Here is a 20,942-nt window from a genome sequence, read left to right on the forward strand (position 1 = left end):
ATTTGGCACAGTGGTAGAGGGTAATTGGAGGATGCGAATGAAGCAATATTACATCAATTGGCCAAAGGGGGGCGCTATAGCAACCGATTGAAATTGCAAACTTTGAATGGGCATATCTCATGACCCGTATGTGCTAGAGACATGAAACTTTGCACAGAGATGCCTCTCCTCACGGGGAACAAATTTGCCTCAAGAACCCATAACTTCTGGTTATATAGATTTTCCGCCATTTTGAATTTTTTGAAAAATACTTAAAATCGATCTCTTCCTAGGAAGTTTGATCGATCTGCATGGAAGTCGGTAAACATAATCCAGGGACCAATATCTAAAGTTCCCTCTTGGAAAAAGTTGGAAAACTTACTAAAACTGAGCTTAAATAAGGCAATGAATATTGTGGAGGGCGTGGCTCATCACATAAAGGTGTATGACATCTCAAGGGTTTCACCGATCACCATGCAACTTTGTAGGCATATGACCACACATAATCTGAGGGGACCTCTCTATTATTGACCCCATCAAACAAAATGGGGGCACTAGAGAGCTAATTTCTTATCTAGGCCTAACCGCCATATCAATGTTTACTAAACTTGGTAGATATGTAGAACAGGACGCCTCAAGGTGACTGGAGAAATTTAACTCTAATTGGCAACTGGGTGGCGCTATAACAACAGAAAAATGCTTAAAAATGGCTAAAATGCGACTGATCGCTGTGGCTCCCCCTGTGGCCGAATGTTGAATGTTTTTTTTTTTAAATTTTTGGTATGACTAAGTCATGGTATGGTATGCTGCTGCAACAAGGGCTAGCCGCACCTTTCCATTGTGAACTACCAAGTGCGCCCCACTTGTAAGTCAATACAACATATAAACACTTTAACTATCTGCCTTTCAACGTGCTACCTCAACTACCAATGTACAATTTTAGCCCACTAACTATCCCATTATTGGCAATGGTACTACTGTACTCTCAGTAAAGCAATCGTACTATTAAATTCACAAAAACTCTGTCTGAATACATTGCTCTTCTTAATGGGTTCAGTTGACTATCTGCAATTTACTATGACCTGTATCCCAAACACACTCCACGTGAAACCGTACATGGGCAACTGTGCACTCAATGGGTATGGACTAGTAGCTTCATTCACATGCAAACATAACAGTCATGTTGTGTTTCACAGTCATGCCATTTAGTACTTCACCCAAGTTAACACCTTTTTTGGGCTATTTGCGCCTTTCTTGAGTACTTTAACTTTACATCCTTATAACATCACACATGTTGTTTGCCTACCACTACACTTAACCCATTTAATCCCAAATTTTCCATTACATAAAACTTTCCAAATCATCTGTCATTGGTAACCCTTTGAAATAATTAATCATTATGTATTTTTTAAATTTTCATGGAAAAGTAGGTGCGTTTTGTGGTCTGTCACAGCTGTGACCGGTGGGATAATGTGTTGTATCTACCATTCAATGACTGAACTAACATATTCTACTATGCAGTCATCAAATTCTTATAAACCCCATCTGAGTTACTGACACATTTAAAACTAAAAGTCACTGGCACTCCCTGCATTGCCACTAGAACGCTCTCTCACATGTTAGTGTGACTACTTTACATATTAAAAACCCTTATACAACACCAGCAGTAGCGTTGGAAGTTACAACAGGCCCCAGTGCATGCAACATCAACATACATATTACCCAGCAATCGTCATCACAAATATGACAAAAATATCAAAGAAAGTAAGAAATTAATCATTTAATTCAACTGTTTTTATAATATATTTATATATCTTATAGCTTATAAAGCACAACCATATAATGTTGTTTAGATAGCTGCTGACTATCTTGAAAAATAATAATAAAAAATAAACCTTGATGCAGATGGGTTTGCCTTTTTGATCGCATATATAGCAAATGGCACCGTTTTTAAATTAATAATATTCTTTTCTTTTTAAATCATTTACCTTTGAACACAGTTATATTTCAAAGATGGCAATCTGAATCACTTGCAAGGACCTGCCCTCTCTATGAGCCCCTCCACCTCAGGGGCCCCAGTGCACTGCCTGCACTGTCTATATTGCATATGCACTCCTGAAGAGCTGAAAAACAACGACCATCAATGTATTTGAATATTGTTACTTTGTTGTAGCATGCATTGTAACATTGTTACTTTAGTGTAAGATGTATTGAAGCAATAACTTCGTGACTTATAGTATAGCATTTGAACTAAGCTGAGGCAGCTTTGTGTTAAATATTCTGCAGCATTTGGGCTGTTTATTATCTGTTTTGGAATCACAGCAGTGGCAGGTCTCTTTGATAGTTCAAACACTCAATCTCTATTTTTAACCACCTGCTGCTTCGCCCATGGCTCCTCTGGCAAGCCTTCCTGATGGTAAGAGGCCCTTAGCTGCTCTGGCTTGACACTCTGGCTAGAATATGTGACACTGCACGTAGTTCACTGAGACCCTTCATTATTTTAATATTTCCTGGAAATGCATTGACACATCATTCAGTAACATTTTTAGAGCCTTATGACTGAAAAGTTTTTTTGTGGTCACCATTGTAACCGATGGGATTAAAAGGGTTAACTGACAGCTCAATTTACTGGTAAAGTTACCTCACAGACAGTTATTTCACAATTGGGGCCATATAATGGATTACACATTTCTTTATGAAACAGTTGATCAGACATGAACTTTTAATGGAAACTCAGAGAGCATTGTTCAAAAGAATCAATCAGACAGCACATACTTGAAACAGCATACAGAAGCCTTGTTGAAAGCATTTTATCATTTAACATTACAGCATGGCACGACAACCTCAGTGCAAGGAGCAAAAACAAGCTCTTCAATTGATTGGCAAATTACAGAAACAATTCAGCAATGTATCTGATAATGCTGTACACAGAAAGGCTAAACATATAATTGCAGATGCCTCACATTTAGTACACTCACAGTTTGAGCTGCTCCAGTCTGGGCGCTGATTGAGGATCCCTAGAGCCAGTCGGAACATATATAAGAAGTCCTTTATTCCTATGCCATACAGGCAATGGACACAGAATGACTATAAGATATATATTGTTGAATTGTGCATTTTTAATGGTGTATTGTTTGTGTCTGTCTGTTCCTTTGATTACTGAGAGAAGCCGAAGACAAATTTCCACTGAGGTGGGCAATAAAGTTATCTATCTATCTATCTATCTATCTATCTATCTATAATTCAATGAGTTTCATTGAATAAAGAATAATGAAGTGCCTCACGTGGAGTGAGTCCAAGACACAAATCTGCTGCCTCGGTTGAGTAACCAGTCAAGACATGGTCTTGCTTGCATTGACTTTTTGACTGCTGTGATAATGCACACAGAGGAGCTGTGCTGATCTTTGTTCGCTGAGGTTTTGTAATTTCTTGCAGTATCTGTTCAGTGTTTGCTTACTCTTTACATCTTCCCCTGTCTCACCTCATGTGATGCAGACTTTAGTGCTGTGCAGGCACACTCCTATCAGTGTTTCTTAACAGTCTTGGTATGCTGGAAAAAGGAGTACAATAGATCAAACTGCGTTTAGATGCCATGGGGTTACTTGTAACTCTTCTTAAATTGTTAAGCTTCAGCATAGTGGTTTGAAAGGAGTAAAGATGAAATTCTTCACATATTACTTTCTTTTTTAACATTATTTTTTGGGCATTTTGCCTTTAATTGACAGGACAGTGTGAAATGGAGAGTGAGAGAGAGTGGGGGATGACATGCAGCAAAGGGTTGCAAGCCGGAATCGAACCTGCGACTGCTGCAGCAATGCATTGCCTCTCTACATGGGGCGTCGGCACTATCCACTAGTAATATAAACTTGGTCCAGAAAATGTACTTTTGTACCTGAAAACCTGAGTTTTTGCTGAAATTAGCATGCAAGGTCAGTAAGTAAATGATATACAATAAATGTATCAGGCTACATAAATCCTAAGTCATCTCTTCTTGGTGAAAATGGTGTTGTTACAGCCATCTCTTTGTTACAGCCTTACCAGGTCTTCCCTACTGTGTCAGATGGGATATCATGTTGGTGTGTTAATGCTATAGTTAGTTGAACTGAGTACTTTATTTAATCCTTTACAGGAAATTATAATACTCTTTTCTGGTTTTGTCTATTGTTGAGGCAAATTCAGCTCAAAACACAGAAGGTATTTCTTCGGCATTTCCCCCATGTAATCCAAATACCATTCAGCAGCAGACTGCAAGTTCATTCCTGCCCGTATTATAAAACTTCGTCATTTCTTAATCAACTTCTTGCTCATTGCTCAAATGCCAAGTAATCGGCTCTTGCTTACAGAGGTTAACACAATTTGCACTCCCCCCACCTTTGTTTCCTCTGAATAATGCCCACCTACTATTAGGTTCGCTTTGATGCCATTTTGACACCCACCCACACAAATATGGAGTTAGATTTGTGTCTTTATTACATGCAAGAAAATAAATGATATGAGAGAAAAAAATGTTTGAGAGAAAAAGTGTTCACACTGATAGCAAAAAATAATAATATTTGAGACTGAAAAAAGTTTTGAGAAAAAGTATTTTGTCATACAATATAAAAAAATGTTGAGATTTAAAAAAACTCAAAAAACTTTTTTTTACTCTCAAATATTCTTTTTTTTGCTATCAGTGTGAAAACATTTTCTCTCAAAAAAATTGTTCCTCTCAAAACATTTTTCTTCTCTCTCTCAAAATCTTAGTCTTTGCTCTTGTGTCAGGATTTTGCTTTCGCTGCGAAAATAATGTCATGGGCGGGGCCACGTTCCTATTGGCCAGTCTCAATCGAATTGACAGCTGGGTGAGGATCATCTTGGGAGTCGAATTTAACTGAATCATTCATCCACCATGGTCGATTCACCGGCATAGATGCGCTGCGTTATTTGGGAGCAGAGACTCCAATGTTTGGGTAAGATGTGACACAGATGATGAATGATTCAGTTGAATTCGACTCCCAAGATTATCCTCACCCAGTTGTCAATTCAATTGAGAGTATAAAAAAAGTTTTTTGAGAGAGAGTTTTTTTTTCTTTTCTTTTTTTAAATCTCAGATTATTTTTTTTTTATATTCTATGACAAAATACTTTCTCTCAAAACTACTTTTAGTCTCATATATTATTATTTTTTGCTATCCATGTGAAAACTTTTTCTCTCAAACATTTTTTTCTCTCATATCATTTATTTCCTCGCATGTAATAAAGACACAATTCTAACTCCATACACAAAGAACTAAAATCTATATTTGTGTGTGTGTTGTGTTGTTACATGTACTTTGTCCAACTCAGAGATTATTCACAATTTTTTAAATACTGCTCAGTTTAATGATTTAAAGAGATCAAGTGTGCTGAAATCAAAGGCAGTGTTTACTGGAGAGACATGAAAGTCACAGTTCTTCAGCTGGAAACTGGACAAGGGCCCAAGGGCTAGAGTGCTCCTAAACACATGACCATGAAACAGAAACATTTGTTGCAGACATTTTTGTTCCTACATACTTCTCTTAATGATACCCAATTACCGTTTGAGGTGAGCAGTCACCTGGTTTAAGCATCTGTTTTGTCTGACAGTAAATACATGTGTCTCTTTGTTCAGAACGTATGGGCAAAACGGCACCATCTGTGTTCAGCAGTGTGAGGACGGGAACAGAGACGGCCCTGAGCAAGCCTGCTGCTGCCAAAGCTCCTGGAGGCAGTGGGTTCAGCAAGTAGAGGCACGACAGGATACAACAAAAGCACTGAAGAAACACACCATAGTCTTGATGTTTCTGAGTCAGTGGTGATGCTGCAGGATAATGTAATGAAGTGATAGTTAAGAGAAACGGACTAGTTGACGGTAGAGTTCGTTGACATCACTGCTATGTAAGCAGTTATTGTACTTTGTAATTTGCACAGTGCAACAGACATGGAGAACAGGTTTAGATTGATGTGGCTGGTGATCTGTAAATGAGATGTGACATTTATTTATCAGTGTTGACAAAAAAAATTGCGTATTTGTTCTTTTTTTTACCTGACCATTTTCCTAAATAAATGATTTCCCCCTGTATTGAAATTTAATGACTTTTATTGGTAGTAAATCAAAAGGGGCACACAGCTTATTTTGACCTATAGGACCTCCAGTGGGTTAATCCAACCCTGGCTGGGCTGAGTAAGGTACTTAAACATATACACAAAACAAGCAACCTGGTTAACAGCAAAGCCCTAAATAACCTGCTCTGCTATGAGATGAATATATTACCTGAATATATTGCTAACACTGTATCATGACATTCATGCTGCAGATCAAGTTAAAAAAAAATCTCAATTTTGTCCAGCACTGCTCTCATACCCCTTGAATTATGTGTGCCAAACACAGCACCACGTGATGAAGATGACTCACCAAATGAGAAGCAAATAAGAGCACAGCTTGCCCAAGTAGGAAAATAATATTGTTTGTTCACAAGGTTCAGAGTAGCAAAACTGCAAATATACCAAAAGCTGACTCTGTAGTCAAGGTTGTTTGTTCTGGTGTCACATCACAATGTTTCTGATTCATCAACATGCACCATGCCGCTGGCCAGAGATGAGCACAAATACGTCAAAATGTATCTTGTTACAAAATTCTAATACTAGCTCTTAAAATGTATCAAATACTACATACTGGTATGATCATTTTTTAAAAACTAAAATAGAAGTAATTTGTAATTTGAGAAAACAAAAATGCTTCCTATACAAACTGATATTATCACAGTGTAGGCATCTAGTAGCCTCAGTATGGGTCTGTCTTTAACCCACCCACATTAAAAGATGATCTCTGCTTATTTCCTAATAAGTACATATTCTTTGGTGTACAGTCACCTGAAAATATGAATTGTCGTGCTCTCGATACCTTGGAATGAGCCGTTTATATCTACACTGAGAGGAGGTCTGAGTCCACAGAGTCCACCATGTTGCACTGAAATGTTTCTACAGCAGCCCAGAACAGACAAACCAAACACTGGCTTTGGATGGGGCAATTCACATTTTTGCAACTTTGCATAAGCCACTGTAGTGAGCAGCCCCACTGTGATGAGAGGGCCGGAAAAAAAAGTTTTTTGTTTTTTTTCTTAGCCAGCAAAATAAAAATGACAAAATACTCAAATGTGATTAAATACACATTTTAACTAATTTCAGTTGAAATACTGCCCATCTCTGCTGCTGGCCGTCATCCAGTTAACTTAATTCAAAAACATACAAGAGTGTGTCTGACTTTCTTACAGCACTCTACTGTTTGTTACCCAGTAAGTGGCGACTGACATAAACACACATGGGGTGAAGCAGCACAGGCTGCTAAGTGAAAGAGTTGAGACCAGTTGAGGGGTGGCTGAAGCAAGTATGTATCTGCTTGTAATTCACAATTACAAAGACAAGACATTCTTCTACGTATAGCCACCTTTATTTTGCATTAAATAACACAACTATTTAAACATATATATTCAGTGAATACATTTTTTATACAAATAATAGGGAATAACACAGATATCTAGCTAAATGCAATATGAACTTGCTGCTGTGACGAAATGTACTTGTGTTTGTATTAGGAAGTATTGCCTTCACTACACGCTTTCCAGCCTGAGCACAGATATTTTCTTTGAGCTTTTGCACCAACTTTTGCACCTCGGGGCCTGCTGCACATTGAGCTCAGGTCTGTTGGTCAATATTCCAGGGCAGCACACACATTTTTCGTCCCTCCCCCTGGCCAGAGAGCTGTTTTCTCAGCAGTGAAGTCAGCCACTATTCAGTGGACGTTTGGTCATGTCTGGACTGCAGGGTGTTCGACTGCTGCTGCTGTGGGGCAGCGCCTGCCTCTTGCTGCCCGGCCTGGCCCAGGGGGCTCTGGTCATCTCCGGGGACCATGAAGCTCTGCAGGTAACTTAACACACCGACCTTTTTGTACTCTGTTTCTAAAATCACATTGTTTTACAGCAGAGGTAATCATTTTATCTGGTGGTTCCTGATTTAACCACTGGTCTGTTTTCATATGAAGAATCTCTTTAACATGAACTGTGTGACTTCAGATTTTTTTTAAACTTAAATCCTGCTCAGTTTTACTATCAAATTACTCCTTCTAACCTCTCCTCTCTGTTTGTATATGTGTGACGCAGAATGTCAAGTTTTTCTTATAAGCTGGTTCATGTTAGGTCAGTGTTTTTCTTCTAAAACTTGGGCACCATGTTGATTCACCCTGTTGTATTTGTATTTCAGGAGACAAGAGGAGCTGCCAGATCACTGCAGGTACTTTCCAGAAATTATTTACTGACAGACAGTCCTTTTATATCATGGTAAAAAATGTTATGCTAAAGTTGCATCTTTCTGCTTATATATTTTGATACTCAAAGTAAAATGAATAAGCCGATTCTTACATGTAGATAATTCACATCATTAAATCCCATAAAGCAACAGTTGCAGATGAAATTGCCAGATTTACAGTGTTTAATTTTGATTTCTCAACTGAAAAGAATCTCCTATTTTATTTTTTTTATTACAGAAAAGAAGTACAAATGAGGCCAAGGTAAGAAAATAATTGTATCTCTATTGGTCATAGTGAGAAATATTCAACTGAATTCAATACAATATTATTTATCTTGTAAGGACAATGGTACATGCAGCAGCTCACCACTAAGATCAACCATGTATTGGAGAAGAAAGAAAAAACTCCATTAATGACCAAACTAACAACTAAAGGCTGTGGAATCAGCTCGTCAATCAAGGTCAATAGACTCTCAATGAAAGAGAGCTTAGTTTTAAATTATCCACACTGTCCCTGTTTAGAGCATACAGCACCCAGGTTGACTCACCCAATCTGTCTCACACAACACTCCCAAAGTGGAATCAGTGACATAATGTCTTTTTAAACATTTTTTCAAGCTGTTGTAATTTTCTTTGGCATCCTTTGGGGCATCCTGCTGTGGACTGGACTCTGCTGTAAAAAAAAAACAATTTAGTCTGAAAAAACATAAATATAGCAGATCTTACAGTATTCATAGGACCAAGATACTGTATGTGAAGTGTTTGTAATCAGTGCAACCCCCAGAAATGTTTCATAGGGGTGGTCGGATGGGGCCACTCAAAATCTTGGGGTGACACATCTTAAACAAAAGCCATAACTGAATTTCAGGAATTCAATAATGCTGTTAAATTATATAGGCTTGTTGAAAACGGTCATTTTAAAAGTTAGGGAATCACATACTGATATACTTTGGCATCTTATCCACCTTACTCCAAACCCCCATGATACTTTGTGTGAATTATGGGTGCAACTTCCAGCATTGAGCCAAAACCGGGGATTTCTATTGGTAACAGTTTGTTTACAGGACTCTATTCTTCTTTCCAAGAGCCAATGGGAAATAAAACGTGGAACACACCACCTGTTATAGCTCAAATGGGATTATGTGATCATACCTCTGCCATTTCCGACAGCCATCTCAAAGCATTGTTTTTTCAACCAAGTACGCTAACAATTAGTTTGCTCCGTTAAGATATTGTAAACTTTAACATGGCCCAAGCTAGCCTAAGGTAAACATCTGCTTATTGAGAGATACTAACACATTCGGCAAACATTTAACACAATTCATTATCAACTGTAGCTCCATGTAAAGTGAATAAATGTGATGTTTCCCAACTAATCCTCCGCTCGTCTGCGTTAACAACACAGTTAACACATTTTTTCAACTTCTGATTTATTAAAAACTTCTGAGTGAAACATGATGCTGAATTTAGCAGCAGACTTCAGTAATAGTAATATAAAGTAATAGTAAAAGAAATAACTTTTGGCATTCATTTTTATATGATATAAAGGAAGTACAGTAAATCAGTAACACATTCTCAGCCTCAATTACTAATACGTATTTCAAGGTAAGATGCTGAGTTGTTTTTATGACAAGCAATTTTCTAATGTAGGTTGAGAATGAAATCAGATGGGTAAAGACAGGGATATCATGTACTAACTTTGAGTGACGGACCTGTCAGGCCAGGTGTCATTCTCTTCTGCAGATTCTGATTTAATACTTTAAAGCTATGTTTTCATTTTGTCCGTCCCATTCTTGTGAACGTGATGTCTCAAGAACACCTTGAGGGAATTTCTTAAACTTTGGTACAAACATCCACTCATGGATGGACTGATTATATTTTGTTGGTCCAAAGGCCAAGATAATTGTGACGTTGTATGTCTAACTGAATTTTCTCAAATTTGGCACAAACATCCACATGAACTCAACAATGAACTGATTAGAATTTGGTGGTACATGGCAAATGGACCTGCACACGTATAGCGCCTTTCTAGTCATCTGACCACTCAAAGCACTTTTTACACTACGAGTCACATTCACACATTCACACGTACATTCACACACTGGTGGCCGAAGCTACTGTACACTCACGCTCACACACCGATGCGATTTGAGGTTCAGTATCTTGTCGTCTTGTCGTATGTTGACGTATCTGTTCAAGGATACGTTGACATGCAGACAGGAGGAGCTGGAAATCGAACCACTGATCTTCCGATTGGTGGACGACCTGCTCTACCTCTGGGCCACAGCTGCCCAGGTCAAAGGTCAAGGTCACTGTGACCTCACAAAACATGTTTTTGGCCATAACTCAAGGATCCATATGCTAGTAACAAAATTTCACACAAATGTCTGATAGAAAAAAATTAACAAGTGATGACATTTTATATCCAGATGGTCGAAGGTCAACTTCCTTATGACACAACAATCTTCTAAAGAAAAACTTTTCTGGTCAATATTTAACATCATAGCTCAGGAGCAGAAGGGAAGACATTTGGTCAGATACTGAATTGGTGACAATAATTTTCAAACTGTGCTGATTGTAAAGATCTGTGCTGTGTGTGAAGCACTGATGTTTCCACAGGCATGGATGTAAACTGTAACTGCAACTGGTGGAGGCATACAACTGCAAGGTGCTAATTCTAGTTTCTGATTATTTTTGTGAGGGGAGCCCAGCGATAGTATCAAGGTGGCCATGGCCCTCCTTGGCCACCCCTTGGTGGCGCTACTGCTTGTAACATAGAGCTTTCCCTATTCAGTTGTGTTTCAGTCTTTCCATCTCTTCCTTCCTCTCTTTCTGTCTCAGGTGGAGGTGTACAGTGTGAAAGTGGACTGCACTGTGACGTCTCGTTTCGCCCACACCGTCATGACCTCCAAGGCTCGGAACAAAGCAAACTTCCCCCAAGAAATCTTCTTTGAAATGGAGCTGCCCAAGACCGCCTTCATCACCAACTTCAGCATGTCAGTCCGTCTCCACTCTGATTTCCACTCTGTCTGTGACACTGTTCATCACTGCTTCCTCTCCCAGTCGTCCTCTAAAGCTGATGTTTCTCACTTTACTTGCCTTAAGTTGCATATTTCTCCATCTGTGTGCCTCACAGGGAAATTGATGGCCAGGTGTATGTTGGGGAAGTGAAAGAAAAAGAGAAAGCCAAGAAACAGTATGAGAAGGCTGTTTCCTCTGGACAGACTGCTGGACTGGTCAAGTGAGTCAAAGAAAATAAAACAAACACATCAACAAAGCATCGAATACACGTTCAAAGAAATATGTGAGATCTATATTTTAATGTACTAAACTGATCACTCAAACAGTAGAGGCTGTCAGTCATGCTTGTGTTTCATTGCAGGGCATCTGGAAGAAAGATGGAGAAGTTTTCAGTGTCTGTCAACATTGCAGCTGAAAGTAACGTGACTTTTATTCTGACCTACGAGGAGCTCCTTCAGAGGAAACTGGGCCAGTATGAGATTCTGACTCGAGTTAAACCCCAACAACGGGTCCAGGATTTTCAGGTGAACGCACGTCCATGTTCAAATCCTGTCTCTTGGTAATTTCAGATATTCTAAAAAAATGGTTTAACTGACAAATTATGTGTGTGTGTGTGTGTGTGTGTGTGTGTGGAGACAGATAGTAACAAACATCTATGAGCCTCAGGGCATTTCTTATGTGGAAGCCCATGCAACCTTTCTCACCAATGAACTGCTCCCCCTGGTGGAGAAAGTGGTCACAGACAACAAGGTACAAAAAACAACAGGCCTTATAAGAAGTTGTCTCTGATTCTTTGCTTGTCTTACAGTCTCTGAATTTCAACTCTCTTATTTCTGCTCTCAAAATCTTTCTTTAAATTCAATAAAACAACTGACCCAAGATTTAAGAGTGAGCTGAACTGGTTGTAACGTATCCCGTTGTCAGGCACACATCTCTTTCTCACCAACTATGGAGGAGCAGAGGAAGTGTCCAGACTGTGATGGGACACTCATCGACGGAGATTTTGTCATCAAGTACGACGTGAACCGAGCAAAGAGCCTCGGGGACATTCAGGTTAGCTGTCAACAAACACTGTACTCAGTACTTGCTTCGTGCACATTTAAATCAGGCTTTACGTGTAAAACCAGCCCAACTGCCCGAAAAAAATGTTGGCATTGTACGTTTCTGCAAACCACAGTTATATTACATTTTGCACGATTCACATAGTTTAATGAGATGTTGGGACATTTCCAGCGATGTTAGTAGCAACCAAAGCAGGTTTTTTTAACAAGAGCAAATGGGGTATTTTAATCCACAAGATGATGTTTTTGTAACCCAAACTAAGTGGGCTTTTTTGCCCAATCTAACCTCACATAAACCACAGTGTTATGACAACATTAAATTGAAAAGTGAAATGTAAAGAAACATGTCCGCAACACATTAAACATACAATGTCACATATCCATGGTGTGCAGAAATGTACAGTACCAACATTTATTTTTGTGATTGGGATGGTAAAATTATATAGGTTTAGCTGAGCGAAGCATTAGTTCAGACAGGACATGTTGTCAATCTCAGCTCATATCTGAGCTATATCAGCTGATCTCAAACAGCCAATCAACTGATGGAGCAGCTGATTGATGGAAGGGAGCCAGCTGATAGATCACATGATTCCTTTCTATGCAACCAATTGGTGAATCTCATTCAGGACGCCCTATTGAAACTGCTCTGGCCTGCCTACTGTTGCTGTTTCCTCTGCAAGCTGCAACTGGCCTCCACCCCAGCTGCTCCCTTATGTTGTGTCTGACTTATCAATGTCATTTCTGTTGATGCTGCTCTGTTCTGTTCCTGGGGGGGTCTTTGCCTCTGCTGTCCCTGCCTTAGGTTTTCCATGTAGGCACATGGAAGGGCAGGGAGGTGTGCTCTCTCTGTCTTAAGTCTTTCCATGCAGGTGCGTGGAAGGACACAGAGGTGTGCTCTGTCTGCCTTAGGCTTTCCATATAGGGGGGCATGGAAGAGGCTTTCTGCGTAGGCCCGAGGAAAGGCAGAGAGGCCCCAGAACAGAGCCATACAGCCAATTATAATACTGCAAATGGAAGTAAAGTTTTCCTTGACTAAAGTGTTCTGACTGAACTGTATTTGTCTGAGGGCTGAGTTGTAAAATGAAATTGACCAATCTATGGTTAAATTGCCCAACGTGTAGTGAATCAACTATATTTTATTGGAAAAATTCATCCAGTTGTCATGTTGCCTTGTCATACTTTAATGTATACTTCTGCTCTTCATTCTCTTCAGATTGTGAATGGATACTTCGTGCACTTCTTTGCTCCCCCTGACCTGCCCAGAGTCCCAAAAAATGTGGTGTTTGTGATTGACAAGAGTGGATCAATGAGTGGGAGAAAGATAATACAGGTGAAAGACCATTCCTACTGTTATTGTGTATCGATGGCCACATGAACACATTTTGACCTCTGACCTTTTGACTCATTGTAGACACGACAGGCAATGCTGGCCATCCTCAAAGACCTCCACGAGGAGGACCACTTTGCTCTCATCCCATTTGATAGCGATGTTGAGTTTTGGAGGGAATCACTTACCAAAGCAACCAAGGAAAACGTGGCTGAAGCAATGACATATGTCAGAGGGATACATGCCGGCGGATGTAAATAGAAAAACAAGTGACATTACCTCTGTTGCTAAATTTCATCTTAACTCTGTAAATGACAGACATACACTCTCATACTACACATTTTACAGTATGTTGTGTGTTTTACTTCTAGCAACCAATATGAATGATGCACTGTTGAGAGGTGCGGAAATGCTGGTCAAAGACAGGCAGGAGAAGAAGCTCCCAGAGAGGAGCGTCGATATGATTATTTTACTGACTGATGGAATGCCAGACGGGGGTGAGCATGCAGAGTGTGTTCATACTGTAGGATATACTGTTGTTATAAATGTGCATTTGATCAATGTATTTTGTATTGAGCATTCATGCATGTTGTATCTGTGCATTTGAAGGAAGGTCTCAGCTCCCGATTATTCAGGAGAATATGCGATTGGCTATTGGAGGAAACATGTCTCTGTTCTGTCTTGGATTTGGAAATGATGTGGATTATTCCTTCCTGGATGTGATGAGCAAACAAAACAAGGGAGTGGCCCGCAGAATCTTTGAGGGTTCAGATGCAGACATTCAACTTCAGGTAAAGGCTCCAGCTCTAGGCTCTGAATACGTTTTTCTAAACCAATTCAAAGATTTTATGAAGCTAAATGTAAATAATACCAGCTATGCTGAATTCTTCCACAATTGTGTAATCACTACTCATAATAAAATGATGATAAAAACTCTTCATATGGAACATTTTGTACAAATATATGTAATGTGTATGTGCATTTATTCCAGGGTTTCTATGAGGAGGTGGCCAGCCCTCTGCTTTCAGAGGTGGACCTGCGTTATCCTGACAACACAGTGGACTTCCTGACTACCAACCACTACAGCCAGCTGTTTAACGGCTCAGAGATCGTGGTGGCCGGTCGGCTGATGGACAATGACCTGGACAATTTCATGGTGGAAGTGTTCGGCCAGGGGGTGAGGAGAAGGAAATGGCGGAAATTTAGAGACAATACAGATGTGGATAGATGATGTGTGTTTATTACTCTGTTTCTCTCACCTGTAGTTTGAGGAGGACTTCAGGGTGCAGGGTCAGGCCAGTGCTGTGGATTGGAATGTGATATACCCAGATGAGGAGTACATCTTTGGAGATTTCACAGAGCGTCTGTGGGCCTACCTCACCATCCAGCAGCTACTGGAAAAGAGGTCTGATTGACAAATTTCACTCAAGCTGAAACCTGAAATCTTTATTTACCATTGGTCTCCTGAAAATCTTTGTCAAAGGAGTACTTTACTCCCCAAATAGCCATTTTTTAAAAAAAATTATAATCCAAGTCTCATTTATCCAGTCATATGCTCATTACTTACACCAGCAGCTCCTGTGTTTAGCGACGTAAAATTACTGTGAGAATTCTCTCAGTTTTTAGATTTTTCGTTCACAGTGGAGGCATGCTAAAAAACATCTTCAGGAATCCAACATAATACGAGGTGTGTAATTGATGGCCAATTGGGGCTGAAGTATTCCTATAATAATACCTTTTGGGCATCGTCTGAGAGCCCAAGATGAATCTTGTAACTTTTTTTTTTGTAAGATTCAGTGGTGGTTTTCTTGATGCCAGTGTCATTTGTGGCACCTTAAGTATATTTTTCCTTCATGCAGCAAGAGTGGTTCCCCAGATGAGAAAACCAACGCCACAGCCAAGGCCCTGGACATGTCTCTGAAGTACAGCTTTGTCACCCCTCTCACCTCCATGGTGGTCACCAAGCCTGAAACTGAGGATGGAACAGACAGCCCTCTCATTGCTGACAAGCTGACTGAGGGTAAGGCAGGAAAGAGAGGGTTTAAAAAGTGATACTGGACAGGTTTTTCTAAACATGGTTGCTGTCAGGCTTTTCCCTGAAAAGGAAAGCCTTATTGTAAAACAATCACAAGCAACACTGACTGCTGGATTCATGTTTTCAACATATTTCTCTTTCCTCAACTGCACCAGCAGAGGGTGGTGCTCCAGTTTGAACTGTGGAATATACTAAGTTGTTTTTGTCTGTCTGTTTTTTACAGAGCAAAGACAACAGGCAGAGAGAGTGTGTAAGACAGTCTTTTTTTTTTTTACCATATAGCATAAAAGATTCTTTTGGTATTAAATAAATTCACTGTATCGCTTTCAACTTGAATTTTATTGTTCCTGTTTCTAGCATATCGATATGTACCCCCTGCATATCACCAACCACCACCCACATATTTTGGTAAGTACATTTTTAGTTTTAGCTACATGGCTCTGGGTTTGGTAATATCAGCCTGTTGGTCAGCTGGTCTGTCAGTCGACCAAGAAATTTAGTAGCCCTTAAATATGCAAAACTTTAAGCCTTTAAAGATGTCAGGGAGTATAACATCAGTTGGCTATAAACTGTTGCTTGACAAACTGACCCAGGGAAATTTACACTGAGCATTTGACCAAGGATAAAATAAAGCTTTCCTGAGAATGTTAATCCCTTAGAAGTGTCTTAATGTATCATTTTAAGAGGATATTGAGCTGGGGAACAGAGAATCCCAGGGATACAGATACGTTCCCACTCACTGTGAACATGTTAGCATGGCTGTGGACTCCTGCGACTTTACCCCTATTCTTGTTCAAATGTTTCAATCAACATGTTGAGCCAAAACTAGATTTAAAACAAAATCTCATCCATTTTGTTAATTGATGTCATTATACTCTGGTGTCACCTGCAGTGGATGGAGATCCTCATTTCATGATAGAGCTTCCTGACAGACACGACGCCCTGTGCTTCAATATCAACGACATGCCAGGAACCATTTTCAACCTGGTCAGAGACCCAGAACAAGGTCAGCCCTGAGTCCTCATTATCCTCATGACTTTGTTACCTCTTGATGTTTTGCCTCACACATGTGTATTTCCTGGAGATGATTTAGGACATTTCTCATGTATGAGCCAGTAAACCACACCCCTGCATCTAAAAACAGTGAGTGACTGAATCCTGTGTTGTTTCCTCAGGTATTTTGGTCAATGGCGAGACCATTGGAGACAAGAAGATTCCCCCTGATGGTAAAATTAACACCTACTTTTGGCGTTTCGGCATCATCCACCAGACTCTGGGGGTGAGGCTGGAGGTGAGCACTCAGGAGATCTCAGTGCTCCAGGATGGCAAACAAGTCAAAGTGCTGTGGTCTGATACAGCTGCTTTAAAAGGACCCAAGTAAGGACCCTTTATATGAGTAATATCAAACATAAACACCAGTTCAGGAAGAATAATTATCATCTTCCTCTCCTCCCCTTCTTCCTCCTCCAGCATGGATCTCCTCTTGACCAAGGATCGCAGCCTAACGGTTACTCTAAAGGATTCAGTCAAGTTTGTGGTCCTGCTTCACAAAGTGTGGAAGAAGCACCCGTACCATCGGGACTACTTGGGTTTCTACACCCTGGACAGCCACCTCCTGTCCCCTTCTGTTCACGGCCTGCTAGGTACGACATCACACACATGTCAGAGAGTAGACTGCATGCTTTAAGGTTCAATCACAAGTCAAAACCATTAATGTGGATTTGATTTCTGAAATTTCCTGTGATTTCTCCTCAGAGCAGAATAAAAATACAATCATAAAATAACCTGACACCAACAAAATCTGTCAGCCCAGAGAAGTTCCAGAATATCTGCCACTGTGTTTGGGGATTGCTCCTATATGACATACATGCAGAGAGGAGTACACCAGTAGTAGTGAGCTGTTTATGGTACAAAAGCTTGCAGAAACCTACTGTAGAATTCCTGCTCAGCACCAAACTGCAGACAGACACATTAAGCAACTAGCTGGTGAAATAGTGGAGCATTTAGCAGCAAAACAGAAAGACATTCCCTCAGGGGTTGGTAGAAACTAAAACAGAGCAAAATGGAGGATGGATATTGGACTTACATTCATCAGGTTGCCAGAAACAGGACTCCAAATGTTTGATGATGTGTAAATAAGCACCTTTTTGCCAACATGATTGCCATCTGTCAGTCGACCTGAGAGTCAATATATGACGTGCTAGGTGGCCTCCTGGGTCAGGTTTCAAAGTTCATGGATGGCGTCTTCATTGACACTTATTACATGCAGTGTGTCTTTTCAAAATACATATCTGTTTTCACAAGAAATGTGCTGCTCATAGCATGCATACAGTCTTTTTCAATGTAAACTTCCTACATAAGTAAAACACCCTGGTTCAAGGTTTATTTTTTAACTTTAGCCAACAATAATCCCTGGTTAGGTTTAGGCGACAAAAGCACATGGTCAGGTTTAGAAAAAAAAAAAAAAATCATAGTTTGGCATAAAATAACTATGAGTCTTACTAACGTCACGTCACGTCACGTCACGTCATGTCTAGTACTGTAGTTTGCTAAACATACTAGCATCAATCTCTTTGATAAAAAGAGATTGATTTTTGTTTCACACGGGGAACAAATCGTTGGCTCCTGGGTGAAAGTCGTGTGTTTGTTTGTCCCCTTCCACCTCCCCTCACGCCACCCTGTTGGGACTTCTTTGCTCTTTACACTATGATTGTTGCCAGCTGGGTCAGAAATAGCTACTGCTTGGTGCATGTCATACCACCAGAAAGAGTATCTCAGTGCGTTAGTGTCTGACATCCACTGCTTAAGCTATGGTATTTGATGAGTTAGGGCCAGCAGCATCAAAAATAGCCGCCATCAGTGTGTATCATAGTGCTGTGAAAGGTGCCTCTGTACGTGGCTACCTGACACCAAAAACAATGACGAAGTTTGATGACTTGGGAGTGAGAACAGGCTGTCCTAACAAACTGCGCCATTAGGTTGGTGCACCACAGACTGTTAAAGCTGTAATATCAGCCTTATTATTTTCACCCGTGGGGGCAGTAGGGGGGGCAGTAATTGTGTCAGGGGGGCCATGATTTTTTTAAAACATTTTTTTAAATGTTTTTTTGTGATGTTTTGCGGCAAAATGTGGTTTACAGAATGATTTAATTTTAAAATGATATTAACTTTCAATGGTGGTTCGTGCTCCAGGTCAGTTCTACCATGGGATTGAATATGAGGTGTCAGACCTGCGTCCAGGTGAAGTCCCAGAGAAACCAGATGCCACCATGTATGTGAAAGGACAGGAGCTCAATGTGACCAGGTACACTGCAGGCCTCAGATAAGTGTGGAAGAGTTTGTTGCATGCAGTGTGTGTCCACTGAATAAACTGCCTACATGACCATGTCTGTCTCGGTCCACAGAGGCTGGCAGAGAGACTTCAGGAGGGATGTGAAGAACGGAGAAAATGTTCCCTGCTGGTTTATTCACAGTAATGGAACCGGCCTCATCGATGGAGAGGCTGCAGACTACATTGTGTCAGGCCTTTTTAAAACAGTTTAAAAACAGGTTACACATCAGTGTCACTTACACCATGAATGAATGCTTTAACATCTTGTACACAAGGCCCAACAGGCTTCATTCACAGCAGTGCATGGACAATGTCACAGTTTCTATCAGTCTAATTGCTGGAATTATATGAAAATACAAAATACAAAATACTGAGATGTTCTGAGAGACAGCCTCAGCTGCCACTTGTATTGAAATAAATGGACAAAAGTTGATAAAGATGGACTCACGCTGGACTGAATCATTTCATTTTGTTTTTTGTTGTTTCCATCATTGTTTAGAAAAGACAGTTAAAATGTAACTTATGAGAAAATGCCATAAACATTATTTTTATAAATAAACTGCATGATGTAGGTAAATCCCAGCTGCAAGGTTCAGGACTGATTTTATGCACTAGATGTCATGTTGAGACATTTTCAGCCCATGAAATGTGAATACATTTGGTAGGAAATGTTAATATCAATACCAGCATTGGATGTATTTCATCACAGTGCAATTGATGTCATCTAGTTACAGCTCACAAACATGTTTGAGCATGCAGTACCACTTCAGTGTTTGTCATGTTTGACTTAGAGAGTGTCCATTTCAAACCCTTTTGCTTTTTGAATCCTAGTTAAAGGAGAATACCACCTAAATTTATAATTCCAGTATGTTATACCGAATTACACAACCTAGAGCTGGCTATTGTGAGTTCATGTTGCTTATATGTTCCTGACATGCCTTTAAGCATGACAAGTTACTTGACATCGCAAGCTCCATATAACTCCAGGCATGGATGTTGCTTACCATTCTTCACCCAGTATTTAGGGCTAGAAGTAACACTGCTGTCTGGGGGAACACAAATGAAATGTGGTAGCTCATATGTTGCCGGGCCTCATGGGACATGACACATGATTCACTCTAATCAAAGGCTGTGATTAGGCTAATTGTTATGTGATGTATTTCTACAGCTTAAACCTGGCGATAAAAATGTGTCTTATTTGAGAATGAAATGACATATTAAATAATGTATTTTAAATGTTTCAAATAGGCCTATACTAATGCAAGCTCATAAAGTATCTTTTTACAATTTCCTTTTTTTGTCCATCCAGCAAATACAAATTACAAACTACTTAAAAGTAAGTAAATACATTTGACTGAGATACTGCCCATCTCTGCTGCTGACCAAATCAAATAATGTTCAGTGTTTTTACAGTGTTTTTATTTGAATTTATTTACTTATTTATTTATTTGGATAACTTCTCTGCCAGGTGGGAACTGAAATAAACACACATGAGGCAGTTGAGTGAAATATTTGACCAGTTGAGGTGCTGAATGAAGCTAGAATTACTCATCACAGACTTTCAAATCTTAAATCAAAATGTGGCTGATTTGTTTGTGTATTAACTGGAAATAACACATTTCCAATATCCAATATCTCTAACACAGTTTTATAACACGCTGAGTTCACAGACCACTATGTGACTTTTGACACCATAAAACTGAAACGCGACACTCACCAAAAAGTTGGTTACTCTCAGATGTTTTAACATAGTAGATGATTTTTGTTTCTGTGACCTTTAAAGGACCAGAAAATATATCTGTGTGCCAACCAACCCCAGTCTCCCACTGTGTTTATATAAGGCATGATCACCTACACTAAAAAACAGCCTGAGCACAGATATTTTCTT

General features: G+C 39.8%; 2 protein-coding genes across 3 annotated transcripts in view; both read left to right on the forward strand.

The window, feature by feature from the left end:
* LOC117257030 (store-operated calcium entry regulator STIMATE-like) overlaps nucleotides 1-6,057 on the forward strand; it is a 30,419-nt gene extending 24,362 nt beyond the window's left edge. For both annotated transcript variants that reach the window (XM_033626861.2, XM_033626860.2), the window contains one exon: nucleotides 5,608-6,057. In XM_033626861.2, the coding sequence (XP_033482752.1) occupies nucleotides 5,608-5,723 (116 nt within the window). In that variant the 3' untranslated portion in view covers nucleotides 5,724-6,057. The remainder of the gene's footprint in view (nucleotides 1-5,607) is intronic.
* Nucleotides 6,058-7,741: 1,684 nt separating this feature from the next.
* On the forward strand, nucleotides 7,742-19,491 carry LOC144462775 (inter-alpha-trypsin inhibitor heavy chain H3-like). The gene is made up of 22 exons (XM_078167404.1): nucleotides 7,742-7,898; nucleotides 8,235-8,264; nucleotides 8,518-8,541; nucleotides 11,121-11,275; nucleotides 11,416-11,520; nucleotides 11,662-11,824; nucleotides 11,940-12,050; nucleotides 12,225-12,353; nucleotides 13,575-13,691; nucleotides 13,773-13,941; nucleotides 14,060-14,185; nucleotides 14,298-14,479; nucleotides 14,680-14,865; nucleotides 14,954-15,093; nucleotides 15,548-15,708; nucleotides 15,947-15,973; nucleotides 16,081-16,131; nucleotides 16,616-16,729; nucleotides 16,899-17,100; nucleotides 17,194-17,366; nucleotides 18,916-19,027; nucleotides 19,128-19,491. The coding sequence occupies exons 1-22, from the start codon at nucleotides 7,785-7,787 to the stop codon at nucleotides 19,264-19,266; spliced, it is 2,730 nt and encodes a 909-aa protein (XP_078023530.1). The 5' UTR covers nucleotides 7,742-7,784; the 3' UTR covers nucleotides 19,267-19,491.
* Nucleotides 19,492-20,942: the final 1,451 nt, after the last annotated feature.

This window comes from Epinephelus lanceolatus, chromosome 1 (assembly GCF_041903045.1).
Source record: "Epinephelus lanceolatus isolate andai-2023 chromosome 1, ASM4190304v1, whole genome shotgun sequence".
NCBI classification, from domain to species: Eukaryota; Metazoa; Chordata; class Actinopteri; order Perciformes; family Serranidae; genus Epinephelus; species Epinephelus lanceolatus.